Below are 15,201 nucleotides of genomic sequence, written 5' to 3' on the forward strand. Positions count from 1 at the left end.
TGTGTGTCTGTGTGTGTGTGTCTGTGTGTGTCCGTCCAGTGTGTGTGTGTGTGTCCAGTGTGTGTGTGTCTGTCCATTGTGTGTGTGTCTGCCCAGTGTGAGTGTGTGTGTGTCTGTGTGTGTGTGTCTGTGTGTGTGTGTGTGTGTGTGTGTGTGTGTGGGTGTCCAGTGTGAGTGTGTCCAGTGTGTGTGTGTGTGTGTCCAGTGAGTGTGTGTGTGTGTGTCCAGTGAGTGTGTGTGTGTGTCCAGTGAGTGTGTGTGTGTGTCCAGTGTGTGTGTGTGTGTGTCCAGTGTGTGTGTGTGTCTGTCCAGTGTGAGTGTGTGTGTGTGTCCAGTGTGTGTGTGTGTGTCCAGTGAGTGTGTGTGTGTGTCCAGTCTGTGTGTGTGGGTGTCCAGTGTGAGTGTGTGTGTCCAGTGTGTGTGTGTGTGTCCAGTGTGTGTGTGTGTGTGTCCAGTGTGTGTGTGTCCAGTGTGTGTGTGTATCTGTCCAGTGTGTGTGTATCTGTCCAGTGTGTGTGTATCTGTCCAGTGTGTGTGTGTGTGTCCAGTGTGAGTGTGTGTGTCCAGTGTGTGTGTGTGTCCAGTGAGTGTGTGTGTGTGTCCAGTCTGTGTGTGTGTGTGTCCAGTCTGTGTGTGTGTGTCCAGGTGTGTGTGAGTGTGTGTGTCAGGTTATTATTTCAGTGACACTGAGGAGTCAAAATAATCAACATTAAACCCTGGATAGAGGGGCTCAGTGAATGTGGAGGTGAATGTGATCAGGTGGGTCAGTGTGTCAGAGGAGGCTCTATAGAAGGACAGAGTGCCGGCTGGCCAGTCCAGATACACTCCTACTCTGTGGGAGCTGGAGGAGGGGACGTCTATGGTAGTGGGATTATTATTGTGCCAGGCAATGTAACTGTAGTCAGAGCAGAACAGACTCCAGGACTTGTCATTGTATCCAAGACAACAGTCATCTCCCCATCCTCTCCTGCTGATTCCTTTATATGTCACTCCTATACCAACCTCTCTCCCACTCCACTCTGCCTCCCAGTAACAGCGCCCAGTCAGACCCTCTCTACACAGCACCTGTCTACAGTCCTCAAATCTCTCTGGGTGATCAGGATACGGCTGCTCCTCTCTCCTCCATGTCACCTTTCTGTTCTCCTCAGACAGAGAGAGGAGTCTGTATACTGTGTTTGGGTCCAGTGTGAGATCACAGACATCTGATGGATGAAACCAGACACAATATTAGAAATCATCATCATTCACATTAGAATGTTAACTCACTTTTCACTAATTCATTTATTGTAGATGTTTCTAGGTATCAAAAGGAGAAGTTAAGGTAACTTGAGACTTGTTGAAAGATCATATGTTATACTGTATGGTAATATAAAACACACTTATTCTCATTAATTACACACACACACACACACACACACACACACACACACACACACACACACACACACACACACACACACACACACACACACACACACACACACACACACACACACACACACACACACACACACACACACACACACACACACACACACACACACACACACACACACATTGTCAAAGCAACTCTTTGTAAACGTTGGTGTCCCTGATTTCTGCTTCTGTAGAACTACAGCTGATATTTAATATGACCAAGTAAGTAATGATGGTGGTCTTTGACTTTGACTTAACTTGAATTAAGACTTATTCTTAGTCATATTCTTCACAGCAGTCAACACTCACATTTTCTAAGCCCAGGTTTCATTCTGTTCTCTCCACCATGTTCCACACTGTAGCGGTAAGCAGAAGAACAGACAGTCATTGAGGGATACACCTGAACACACACACAAACAGGACACACACACATACCGGACACACACACACACACACACACACTGACACAGACACACACAAACACACAGGCAAACACACACACACACACACAAACACACACACTGGACACACACACACACACCCTCTATCCAGGATTTGGGGTTTGGGATGATGGCGACTCAGTGTCCCTCAGTCAGTCAGTGATACACACACTCGACTCACACACACACACTGGACTCACACACACACTGGACTCACACACACACACACTGGACACTCATACACACAGTCAGCATATAACGTTGTCCAACTGTTGGTCAGAATGTTAGTCTTAACCAGCCTGATAAGTCAAACATGTCTGATATGAACATGGACATAAACCCTCTACATACTTGAGTTTCTCCAGTCTGCAGTGTGGATCCTCCAGTCCAGCAGAGAGCAGTCTGACTCCTGAGTCTCCTGGGTGATTGTAGCTCAGGTCCAGCTCTCTCAGGTGTGAGGGGTTTGACCTCAGAGCTGAGACCAGAGAAGCACAGCCTTCCTCTGTGACTAGACAGCCTGACAGCCTGCAAAGAGTCAAATCATATTAAAATCACACTGCTATTCTTTGGTGGTGAAAATAGTGGCAGTATATTTTTCTCCATATTCATGTCACACCCTGATCTGTTTCACCTGTCTTGTGATTGTCTCCACACCCTCCAGGTGTCGCTTATTTCCCTGGTGTATATATCCCTGGTGTATATATCCCTGTGTTTCCCTGGTGTATATATCCCTGTGTTTCCCTGGTGTATATATCCCTGTGTTTCCCTGGTGTATATATCCCTGTGTTTCCCTGGTGTATATATCCCTGTGTTTCCCTGGTGTATATATCCCTGTGTTTCCCTGGTGTATATATCCCTGTGTTTCCCTGGTGTATATATCCCTGTGTTTCCCTGGTGTATATATCCCTGTGTTTCCCTGGTGTATATATCCCTGTGTTTCCCTGGTGTATATATCCCTGTGTTTCCCTGGTGTATATATCCCTGGTGTATATATCCCTGTGTTTCCCTGGTGTATATATCCCTGGTGTATATATCCCTGTGTTTCCCTGGTGTATATATCCCTGTGTTTCCCTGGTGTATATATCCCTGTGTTTCCCTGGTGTATATATCCCTGTGTTTCCCTGGTGTATATATCCCTGTGTTTCCCTGGTGTATATATCCCTGTGATTCCTGTCTCTCTGTACCAGTTCATCTTGTATGTTTATCAAGTCAACCAGCGTTATTCCCTACTCCTGCTTCTATTCTTTTTTGATAGTCCTCCCGGTTTTTGTCCCTTGCCTGTTTTCTGGACTCTGTACCCGCCTGCCTGACCATTCTGCCTGTCCTGACCTCTAGTCTGCCTGACCATTCTGCCTGCCTGACCTCTAGCCTGCCTGACCATTCTGCCTGTCCTGAACTCTAGCCTGCCTGACCATTCTGCCTGTCCTGACCTCTAGTCTGCCTGACCATTCTGCCTGTCCTGACCTCTAGTCTGCCTGACCATTCTGCCTGTCCTGACCTCTAGTCTGCCTGACCATTCTGCCTGTCCTGACCTCTAGTCTGCCTGACCATTCTGCCTGTCCTGACCTCTAGCCTGCCTGACCATTCTGCCTGTCCTGACCTCTAGTCTGCCTGACCATTCTGCCTGTCCTGACCTCTAGCCTGTCCTGACCTCTAGTCTGCCTGACCATTCTGCCTGTCCTGACCTCTAGCCTGCCTGACCATTCTGCCTGTCCTGACCATTCTGCCTGTCCTGACCTCTAGCCTGTCCCGACCTCTAGTCTGCCTGACCATTCTGCCTGTCCTGACCTCTAGCCTGCCTGTCCTGACCTCTAGCCTGCCTGACCATTCTGCCTGTCCTGACCTCTAGCCTGCCTGACCTCTAGCCTGCCTGACCAGTCTGCCTGTCCTGACCTCTAGCCTGCCTGACCATTCTGCCTGTCCTGACCTCTAGCCTGCCTGACCTCTAGCCTGCCTGACCATTCTGCCTGTCTTGACCTCTAGTCTGCCTGACCATTCTGCCTGTCCTGACCTCTAGTCTGCCTGACCATTCTGCCTGTCCTGACCATTCTGCCTGTCCTGACCTCTAGCCTGTCCTGACCTCTAGTCTGCCTGACCATTCTGCCTGTCCTGACCTCTAGCCTGCCTGTCCTGACCTCTAGCCTGCCTGACCATTCTGCCTGTCCTGACCTCTAGCCTGCCTGACCTCTAGCCTGCCTGACCAGTCTGCCTGTCCTGACCTCTAGCCTGCCTGACCATTCTGCCTGTCCTGACCTCTAGCCTGCCTGACCTCTAGCCTGCCTGACCATTCTGCCTGTCTTGACCTCTAGTCTGCCTGACCATTCTGCCTGTCCTGACCTCTAGTCTGCCTGACCATTCTGCCTGTCCTGACCTCTAGCCTGCCTGACCATTCTGCCTGTCCTGACCTCTAGCCTGCCTGACCATTCTGCCTGTCCTGACCTCTAGTCTGCCTGACCATTCTGCCTGTCCTGACCTCTAGCCTGTCCTGACCTCTAGTCTGCCTGACCATTCTGCCTGTCCTGACCTCTAGCCTGCCTGACCATTCTGCCTGTCCTGACCATTCTGCCTGTCCTGACCTCTAGCCTGTCCTGACCATTCTGCCTGTCCTGACCTCTAGCCTGCCTGACCATTCTGCCTGTCCTGACCTCTAGCCTGCCTGTCCTGACCTCTAGCCTGCCTGTCCTGACCTCTAGTCTGCCTGACCATTCTGCCTGTCCTGACCTCTAGCCTGTCCTGACCATTCTGCCTGTCCTGACCTCTAGCCTGCCTGCCAAACTGTACCTCCTGGACTCTGATCTGGTTATGACCTTTGGCCTGTCCACGACCATTCTCTTGCCTACCCCTTTTAGTATATTAATAAATATCAAAGACTCTAACCATCTGCCTCCCGTGTCATCTGGGTCTCGCCTTGTGTCTTAAACCACACTGCTATTCTTTGAGGGTATCACCTTTTATTTGAGGGTATTTTAATACATGTCTGTTTCACCGTTTAGAAAAATAAAACATGCTAACCTCTAACCTTTAACCTCAAATAAAAGGTGACATTCTGTACTGTCACCTAATATGAAACATTGTATCTCAAATCCAAAATGCTGGAGCATAGCACCAAATTTAAAACTGTAAGCTTCACTGTCCAAACACATATGGTGTGGACTATGTGTGTCTGGTAAACACATGTGGATCTGGTGAACAGTTATCACTTGTTGACCAACTACAGGAATACTGACCTCAGAGTCTCCAGTTTACAGTGGGGATTCCCCAGTCCAGCAGAGAGCAGCTTCACTCCTGAATCCTTCAGGTCATTGTTACTCAGGTCCAGCTCTCTCAGGTGTGAGGGGTTTGACTCCAGAGCTGAGACCAGAGAAGCACAGCCTTTCCATGTGACTCCACAGCCTGACAGCCTGACAAAGAGATCATCATGACTTCACAAACAAGCTGTTAATTTAACACCAGTAGTGTAGAAGGACAATGGCAGATGCATTTAGTTTATTCTCTAAAACAACATATAGATTCATCTTCCATCTCCTAGAATTGTCTGGTCATATTGTTATACTAATGTGAACATCAATGCATTTATTCAATATGTTTTTCTATATAATCTTATATACATATTATTATGCATATTTTCTCTAAACTGAATATTTCTTCCTGATGATTAGTTCTTATATGTCATTTTATTTACTCACAGAACAGCTCTGGAGGCTTTGACCACTGGCAGCAGCCTCAGAAGACCTTCCTCTGATCTGGAATATTTCTTCAGGTCAAACACATCCAGCTCCTTTTCTGAAGTCAGCAACACAAAGACCAGACCTGACCACTGTGCAGGTGACAGGTTGGGTTTTGAGAGACTTCCTGATCTCAGGTATCTTTGGATCTCCTCCACTAGAGAATGGTCATTCAGTTCATTCAGACAGTGGAACAGATTGATGCTCCTCTCTGGAGAGGGATTCTCCCTGATCTTCTTCTTGATGTACTTGACTGTTTCTTCATGGGTCTGTGAGCTGCTTCTTGTCTTTGTCAGTAGACCTCGTAAGTGCTTCTGATTGGACTCCAGTGACAGGCCCAGAAGGAAGCGGAGGAAAAGGTCCAGGTTTCCCGTCTCACTTTGTAAGGCTTTATCCACAGCACTCTTGTAGACATTAACTTCAGACTTGTCTCTAAACAACAAAGAAAGGATACTGGACTTTGTTTTCAGTTTGTCCATTAGATTCTCATTGTTGTTGATGAATGAGAGGAACACATATACAGCAGCCAGAAACTCCTGAATGCTCAGATGAACAAAGCAGTACACCTTTTCCTGGTACAGCCCACATTCCTCTTTAAAGAGCTGTGTGCACAATCCTGAGTACACTGAGGCTTCATTGACATCAATGCCAGCCTCTTTCAGGTCTTCTTCATAGAAAATCAGATTGCCCTTCACAAGCTGTTGAAAAGCCAGTTTTCCCAGTGACAGAATGCTCTCTTTATTCCAGTGTGGACCTGTCTCTTCTTTCCCAAGATACTTTTTATTCTTCTGTTTGGTATGAAACACCACAAGGTGTGTGTACATCTCAGTCAGAGTCTTGGGCATCTTTTCTCTCTTATGTTTCAGCATGTGTTCAAGGACTATTGCAGAAATCCAACAGAAGACTGGAATGTGGCACATGATGTGGAGGCTCCTTGATGTCTTTATGTGTGAGATGATTCTGCTGGCCAGGTCCTCATCACTGAATCTCTTCCTGAAGTATTCCTCCTTCTGAGGGTCATTGAACCCTCGTACCTCTGTCACCTGGTCAACACATCCTGTAGGGATCTTATTGGCTGCTGCAGGTCGGGTAGTTATCCAGAGGAGAGCAGAGGGAAGCAGATTTCCCTTGATGAGATTTGTCAGCAGAACATCCACTGAGGTTGACTCTGTGACGTCACAATAGATCTTGTTCTTCTGGAAGTCTAGGGGCAGTCGGCACTCATCCAGACCATCAAAGATGAACAGAACTTTGTACTTGTTGTAGTTGGAGATTCCTGATTGTTTGGCTTCCTTTGAGAAGTGATTGAGAAGTTCGATGAAAGTGTGTTTGTCCTCTTTCATCAAATTCAGCTCCCGGAAAGGGAATGAAAATACAAGTTGGACATCCTGATTTGCTTTTCCTTCAGCCCAATCCAGAATGAACTTCTGCACAGAGACTGTTTTTCCAATGCCAGCGACTCCCTTTGTTAGCATAGTTCTGATAGGTTTGTCTTGTCCAGTTAAGGGTTTGAAGATGTCGTTACATTTGATTGCAGTCTCTGGTCTTGCTTGTTTCCTGGTTGTTGTCTCAATCTGTCTCAGCTCATGTTCATTATTGACCTCTCCTGTTCCACCCTCTGTGATGTAGAGCTCTGTGTAGATCTTATTGAGAAGTGTTGGGTTTCCTTGTTTAGCGATCCCCTCAAATACACATTGAAACTTCTTCTTTAGATTAGATTTGAGTTCACGTTGGCAAATCACAGCAAGCTCATCTGAATCTAGAAATAACACAGAGGATATTAATATTACGTCTGTTTTAATGCCTACAGTATTGTAGGACTGTTATAAAGTTTTAAATTATAATCATTTATTCTCTTAACTGACTGTATAAATGTGTAAATGTTTTCATAATGCATTACAGACTGGTGTGACTGATTATATTATTATTGGTATTATTGATGGTATTATTAATGTTGTCTCTCTCTAAATTAATCACCACAACACATCCCTGCTGCTACTTGATGAGGTCACTAGGTGTTGTGTTAAGGCTGCTACAATATCATTGAGTTACACAACTACTTTATCTGTACTTTAGCTACAGCTTTTAAATGTTATAAAACATCATTCAACATGAGTCAGACAGATCTTACATTTCTCCAGTGTGTCAGCAAGCTCCTTCTGGTTCATTTTCCTCAGGACGTGCAGTGTGATCTTCAGAGCCCCCTCTCTGGCACTGCTCTCCTGCTTCTCATCTTCAGCATCCACCACTTCCTTATCCTGCTTCTGACTCTCAAAGCCTTCTGGGAGTTCTGGACTAAGAATCCTCTTGAACATCTTCAACTCGTTCTTCACAAATGTCATAATATTCTCTTCAAGCAACTGAAATAAATCAAGTAAATAAATTAAGCAAGAGAATAAATGTTTCTCATTAACACATTAATGAATGATTGACAGATCAACTTTGCTTGAGGTAAACAAAAACAAATGTACATAACAGGACCACATACACTGAATATGGAGGCCAGGTCTGTTTGATGACTCTGGGAAGACTGACCACTGAGAATCTCTGACTCTGATCTCTCCCGTTGGTTTCTGTGGACAAAACATGAGATTACATCTCCTCATCCAGGGAAGGCACACACACACACACACACACACACACACACACACACACACACACACACACACACACACACACACACACACACACACACACACACACACACACACGGATTGAATGTTGTGTTTATTTAATATTGTTTTAGGACTATGAAAATGGACAAAATAATTACCTTATTGATTATGAAAACAACAAAATAAATGGGAAAATGGGACAGGAGAAATGACTAGAGACAGTGTTGTTTAACTCACTGACCATGACCCATGAGTTCTTCTTACCTTTGTTCAGTAGAAAGGTCTCCCTCTCTAAAGTTTATAGGTTGACCCATAGACTGGTCACTCTTCATGGACACACAGCTGGGAACAGGGGAGGCTGGTCTCTCCTGCTTGATTGGACTTCAACACAACAGAGACAAACATTACATCTCTCATCTACTCTGAGCTCAGATGGGGAAACATACGAAGAGTTTCATTCCAAAACGCTATAAATCAAATCAAATGTTATTTGTCACATACAGATGGTTAGCAAATGTTAGTAAATGAGCTTTTATTGTTTAAAGCATTTCTGAAAGAGATTGGTGTGTTTTTCCACGATCTAATCATGGCATGGGATTGTTCAATGACAGACATGTATTTGTTTAAAAATCACTTGATGTTTTCATTTCAGAGGGACAAATAATCATGTTTTTTCCCCCCCGCAAAATGCTATATATCTGCCTCACTCTCAAATGTGACCGACCGTAATAATGAGACTATAAGGAGTACCAGTACTGAGTCAATGTGCAGGGTACCAGGTAGTTGAGGTAATAATGAGACTATAAGGAGTACCAGTACTGAGTCAATGTGCAGGGGTACCAGGTAGTTGAGGAAATAATGAGACTATAAGGAGAACCAGTACTGAGTCAATGTGCAGGGGTACCAGGTAGTTGAGGTAATAATGAGACTATAAGGAGTACCAGTACTGAGTCAATGTGCAGGGGTACCAGGTAGTTGAGGTAATAATGAGACTATAAGGAGTACCAGTACTGAGTCAATGTTTAAGGGTACCAGGTAGTTGAGGTAATAATGAGACTATAAGGAGTACCAGTACTGAGTCAATGTGCAGGGGTACCAGGTAGTTGAGGTAATTGAGGTAATATGTACATGTAGGTAGGGGTAAAAGTGATTAGTCAATCAGGATAGAGATTACATTTCCTCATCCAGGGAGTGCACACACACACACACACAGCCACACACACAGCCACACACACACACACACACACACACACACACGGAGGGAGGGAGGGAATGTTGTGTTTGTTTAATATTATTTTAGGACTATGAAAATGGACAAAATAATTACCTTATTGATTATGAAAACAACAAAATAAATGGGAAAATGGGACAGGAGAAATGACTAGAGACAGTGTTGTTTAACTCACTGACCATGACCCATGAGTTCTTCTTACCTTTGTTCAGTAGAAAAGTCTCCCTCTCTAAAGTTTCTAGGAGGATCCATAGACCAGTCACTCTTCATGGACACACAGCTGGGAACAGGGGAGGCTGGTCTCTCCTGCTTGATTGGGCTTCAACACATCAGAGACAAACATTACATCTCTCACAGACATGGATTTGTTTAAAATCTATCACTTGATGGTTTCATTTCAAAGAGACATCAATCATGTTTTTTTGCAAAGTGCTATATATCTGACTCACTCTAAAATGTGACCGATCGGCTCAATTTGGTAATTAACTAAATAAACGAAATGTATGGTGTTTTTGGTTTGTGTCAGTTTAATTGTTTGTTATGCTATAAGTGGTTATTTTATGGTTGTAAGTGATACAATTATCTAGAAGATTGTATATTTAGAACTCTGAGTAATTACTACTTTAGTAAGGAATTACACATTATTCAGTACTACTGCAGTTGCTAAATTATTCCAATAGATGGCAGCATAAGACCATAAATGACATTTCAGAGGATTAGTTTAGTTTTCTCCCTGGATACACCACCACTCCCTCACAGGAAAACTCTTGTGTGCTTCTTTCTGTCCCTTTACACACTGCTAACGCAAGAGGACTGAAAAAGCATTTAACAGATTACTGTGAAGTAATATAATGATGATTCATGTTTATTATTACCTGTTTTTATCTGAAAACGAAGGGCATGTTGAGGTAAATTTACTAACCGGGAGGGTTGAATTATGTATTTTATTGGTGGGCTGGAAGACGCACTCTTGTCTTTTCTATTCCGAGGTTGTTTACTCGCAATATCAGATATTAAGATGTTTTTTATAATGAATGTTTACTGAGGTTGAGGCTCTGACTAGTGATAATTTACCCAGGGTTCAATACCTGCTATAGACACTATTTATTTTGATCTCCCAAAAAGCAACACAGCCCTAATACAAGATATATAGCTAACAGTAAAGTAATGAGTGACCATTTTAGAAAATCATGGGACATATAGTCTGTGGTTGCATGCTATTTTATGTCAATCATATTGCTGCTTGTAGCCTATAACTGATGCTTTGTGGTCTTATGCTGCCATCTATTGGAAATATTTAGCAATTTAAAGGTATTAATTCACGTACAGACATTGGTGAGGCAGCTGAGAAATTAAGTGTATTTTTCTGGTTAATTCCTTAGATCTCAAACCTGCCCCACCAATCCCACGCCAATTTCAAACCACATTTGAAAAATATAACTAATGTGTCTTGTTGTGTTCTGCCTTGCAAAAATAAATATAATAAAATACAAAACAATAAAAGCAAAATGCTTAGACAGGTTTTGATTAACAAAATAATCAACATGCTATTTAGTAATATAATGGATTTTACTAACATAATATTATTACTAAAATAGTTTCCAAAAGTGTTCTAGGCTACCCTACCCTAGAATTAGGTTTAAGGCTAAAATAGGTAATACGTAGGGTCAATGACATACAACACTCCTTCCGTGGCCTCCAACAGCTCTTAAATGCAAGTTAAACTAAATGCATACTTTTCAACCAATCGCTGCCCGCACCCTCCCACCCATCTAGCATCACTATTCTGGATGGTTCTGATTTAGAATATGTGGACAACTACAAGTACCTAGGTGTCTGGTTAGACTGTAAATTCTCCTTCCAGACTCACATTAAGTATCTCCAATCCAAAATTAAATCTAGAATCATCTTCCTATTTCTCAACAAAACATTCTTCACTCATGCTGCCAAACATACCCTCGTAAAACTGACCATCCTACCGATCCTCGACTTCGGTGATGTCATCTATAAAATAGCCTCCAACACTCTACTCAACAAACTGGATGCAGTCTATCACAGTGCCATCCGTTTTGTCACCAAAGCCCCATATATTACCCAACACTGCGACCTGTACGCTCTTGTTGGCTGGCCATCGCTTCATACTCGTCGCCAAACCATCTGGCTCCAGGTCATCTACAAGTCTCTCCGAGGTAAAGCCCCCTCTTATCTAAGCTCACTGGTCACCATAGCAGCACCCATTCGTAGCACGCGCTCCAGCAGGTATATCTCACTGATCACCCCCAAAGCCAATTCCTCCTTTGGTCATCTTTCCTTCCAGTTCACTGCTGCCAATGACTGGAATGAACTGCAAAAATCTCTGAAGCTGGATACACTTATCTCCCTCACTAGCTTTAAGCACCAGCTGTCAGAGCAGCTCACAGATCACTGCACCTGTACATAGCCCATCTGTAAACAGCCCATCTATCTACCTACCTCATCCCCATACCCGTATTTATTTAATTATCTTGCTCCTTTGCACCCCAGTATCTCTACTTGCACATTCATCTTCTGCACATCTACCATTCCAGTGTTTAATTGCTATATTGTAATTACTTCTCCACCATGGCCTATTTATTGCCTTAACTTACCTCATTTGCACTCACTGTATATAGACTTTTTGTTTTCATTTGTTCTACTGTATTATTGACTGTATGTTTTGTTTATTCCATGTGTAACTCTGTGTTGTTGTATGTCTCGAATCGCTATGCTTTATCTTGGCCAGGTCGCAGTTGCAAATGAGAACTTGTTCTCAACTAACCTACCTGGTTAAATAAAGGTGAAATAAAAAAAATACAAAATAAACATCTGCTGATGTAAAAAGGGCTTTATAAATACATTTGATTGATTGTTAGGTTTAGGGTTTTTAAGGCACAAAACAGTATGGGTTTATAGCTCTCTTGCTCCTCCCTGTGGCCTTCTGTGGGTACTACATAACTCATTCACAACACCTGCTAGGCTCATAATCTGAGGTAGCAACTGCGTCAGATCTACAAATCAATGAGCTAGACCTGTCCATTTGGTTTGTAACTCAGTTAACCTGCACAGCATTCACTCAATTCGATGTCTACGAATGAAGATTTCGATGCATATCAAATTACCCAGCAGCCATTCAGAAAAAAACAAATCATAAAAAAATATAATAATCTTAATTTAAAAATGTATTCTGTCTGTTTAAATCGGCCACATCTTGAAAAAGAGGACAGTAACAATAGTAATAATAATTTAATAAAGATATACCCATCTAAAATCTATTAACTGATAATCTGAGAACAGTAATATTGAAGGACAGTAATAATAGTAATAATAATTTAATAAAGATATACCCATCTAAAATCTATTAACTGATAATCTGAGAACAGTAATATTGAAGGACAGTAATAATAGTAATAATAATTTAATAAAGATATACCCATCTAAAATCTATTAACTGATAATCTGAGAACAGTAATATTGAAGGACAGTAATAATAGTAATAATAATTTAATAAAGATATACCCATCTAAAATCTATTAACTGATAATCTGAGAACAGTAATATTGAAGGACAGTAATAATAGTAATAATAATTTAATAAAGATATACCCATCTAAAATCTATTAACTGATAATCTGAGAACAGTAATATTGAAGGACAGTAATAATAGTAATAATAATTTAATAAAGATATACCCATCTAAAATCTATTAACTGATAATCTGAGAACAGTAATATTGAAGGACAGTAATAATAGTAATAATAATTTAATAAAGATATACCCATCTAAAATCTATTAACTGATAATCTGAGAACAGTAATATTGAAGGACAGTAATAATAGTAATAATAATTTAATAAAGATATACCCATCTAAAATCTATTAACTGAAAATCTGAGAACAGTAATATTGAAGGTACCCATAAGCAACCATTTCTGATTAATAAACAAATGTGATGCATTTTGGAAATAAACTCTTAGTAATTATTTCAAAATTGTCTTCTCACCTCTTAGCTTTGGTGTCATGTTCCCCAGAGAGACGCCTTTTAGAGGTAGGTCCCTCCTCTCTCTCCCCAGAGAGACTCATTTTAGAGAACTGACCCCTAAACAGAGATCCAACATGTTGGTTGTGGTTAACACAGTAATTCTTGAATGTCAATTGTTATCATTTACTAATTATCTATTTTGAAACATTATCTAACAGACCTATCGAAACAGTCAGGTGATTTAATGCAATTACATGAATATTTAGTTGTAAAATGACATCTCCATGGTAACTGTCAATAATAATAATAATAATAAGTCACTGTTTGTTAAGGTAGTTATAGACAGTACAGCAACAACAATAATAATTATAATAATAATAATAATAACAATAATAATAAGTCACTGTTTGTTAAGGTAGTTATAGACATTACAGCAACAACAATAATAATAATAATAATAATAATAATAATAATAAGTCACTGTTTGTTAAGGTAGTTATAGACAGTACAGCAACAATAATAATATTAATAATAATAATAATAATAAGTCACTGTTTAAGGTAGTTATAGACAGTACAGCAACAATAATAATAATAATAATAATAATAATAATAAGTCACTGTTTGTTAAGGTAGTTATAGACAGTACAGCAACAATAATAATAACAATAATAATAATAATAAGTCACTGTTTGTTAAGGTAGTTATAGACAGTACAGCCCGGTGCATCCTGTACCGGTCCCACGCATCAGGCCTGCAGTGCACCTCCACAGTCCAATACGGCCTGTGCCCCCTCCCTGCACTCGCCCTGAGGTGCGTGTCTTCAGCCCGGTGACACCTGTACCAGTCCCACGCATCAGGCCTCCAGTGCGCCTCCACAGGCCAGAGCTTCCGGCGACAGTTCCCAGTCCAGAGATTCCGGCAACAGTTCCCAGTCCAGAGCTTCTGGCGACAGTTCCCAGTCCAGAGCTTCCGGCGACGTTTCACAGTCCGAAGCCTCCAGCGACAGTCCCCAGTTCGGGGCCTGCAGCGACGGTCCCCAGTCTGGGGTCTGCAGCGACGGTCCCCAGTCCGGGTCCTCCGGCGATGATCGGTGGTCTGGTTCCTCCGGCAATGATCTGCGGCCAGGTTCCTCCAGTGAAGGTCCATGCACCAGGGCCGCCACCAAAGCGGGGGATCTGCGGGCGGAGGTCTACGTCCCGCACCAGAGCCGCCGCCGTGAAGGGATGCCCACCCGGACCCTCCCCTTTAGAGTCAGGTTATGCGACCGGAATCCGCACCTTTGGGGGGGGTTAATGTCACGCCCTGGCCAGAGAGAGGTTTTGATGATCTATTTTGGTTAGGCCAGGGTCTGACTAGGGTGGGCATTCTAGTTTCTTTATTTCTATGTTGGTGTGGTTCCCAATCAGAGCAGCTGTCTATCGTTGTCTCTGATTGGGGATCATATATAAGTTGTCCTTTTTCGTTTGGGTTTTGTGGGTAGTTGTTTTCTGTATAGTTTATTTGCCTTACAGAACTGTTCGTTTTTTCACTTTGTTATTTTGTTCAAATGTTTTGATAAATAAAAATCATGAACACTTACCACACTGCGCTTTGGTCCGATCCTCATTCTGACCAGAGACGTTACATTTTCAAAGCTTAAATACACTCAAAGACACGACACGTTTTAGTTTTCCTGCAACAGGGTGATCATACATTCCTTTCCCCATGCTGTGGCCCTCACCAACTGGCCACCTGGCCCATAGATACTAAAGGACTATGCTGTGGCCCTCACCAACTG

The 15,201-nt window shown here is 42.5% G+C and overlaps 1 protein-coding gene across 1 annotated transcript; it reads right to left on the reverse strand.

Moving 5' to 3' along the window:
- Positions 1 to 637: 637 nt before the first annotated feature.
- Positions 638 to 8,153, reverse strand: LOC129842955 (NACHT, LRR and PYD domains-containing protein 3-like). Its single transcript, XM_055911675.1, has 7 exons — positions 8,070 to 8,153; positions 7,713 to 7,941; positions 5,543 to 7,340; positions 5,084 to 5,257; positions 2,208 to 2,381; positions 1,726 to 1,772; positions 638 to 1,202 (listed from the first exon to the last, which is right to left on the reverse strand). Exons 2-7 carry the CDS (start codon positions 7,921 to 7,923, stop codon positions 673 to 675), a joined length of 2,934 nt encoding a protein of 977 aa, XP_055767650.1. The 5' UTR covers positions 7,924 to 7,941; positions 8,070 to 8,153; the 3' UTR covers positions 638 to 672.
- Positions 8,154 to 15,201: the final 7,048 nt, after the last annotated feature.

This window comes from Salvelinus fontinalis, unplaced genomic scaffold (genome assembly GCF_029448725.1).
Source record: "Salvelinus fontinalis isolate EN_2023a unplaced genomic scaffold, ASM2944872v1 scaffold_0080, whole genome shotgun sequence".
NCBI classification, from domain to species: domain Eukaryota; kingdom Metazoa; phylum Chordata; class Actinopteri; order Salmoniformes; family Salmonidae; genus Salvelinus; species Salvelinus fontinalis.

Coding starts and splice junctions, on each gene's coding strand:
- LOC129842955 (XM_055911675.1), bottom strand. CDS start 7,923: ATGACATTTGTGAAGAACGAGTTGAAGATGTTCAAGAGGATTCTTAGT. Junction 1,773..2,207: donor TGCAGACTGGAGAAACTCAA/GTATGTAGAGGG, acceptor TTACCGCTACAG/TGTGGAACATGGTGGAGAGA. Junction 1,203..1,725: donor GAAACCTGGGCTTAGAAAAT/GTGAGTGTTGAC, acceptor TTCATCCATCAG/ATGTCTGTGATCTCACACTG.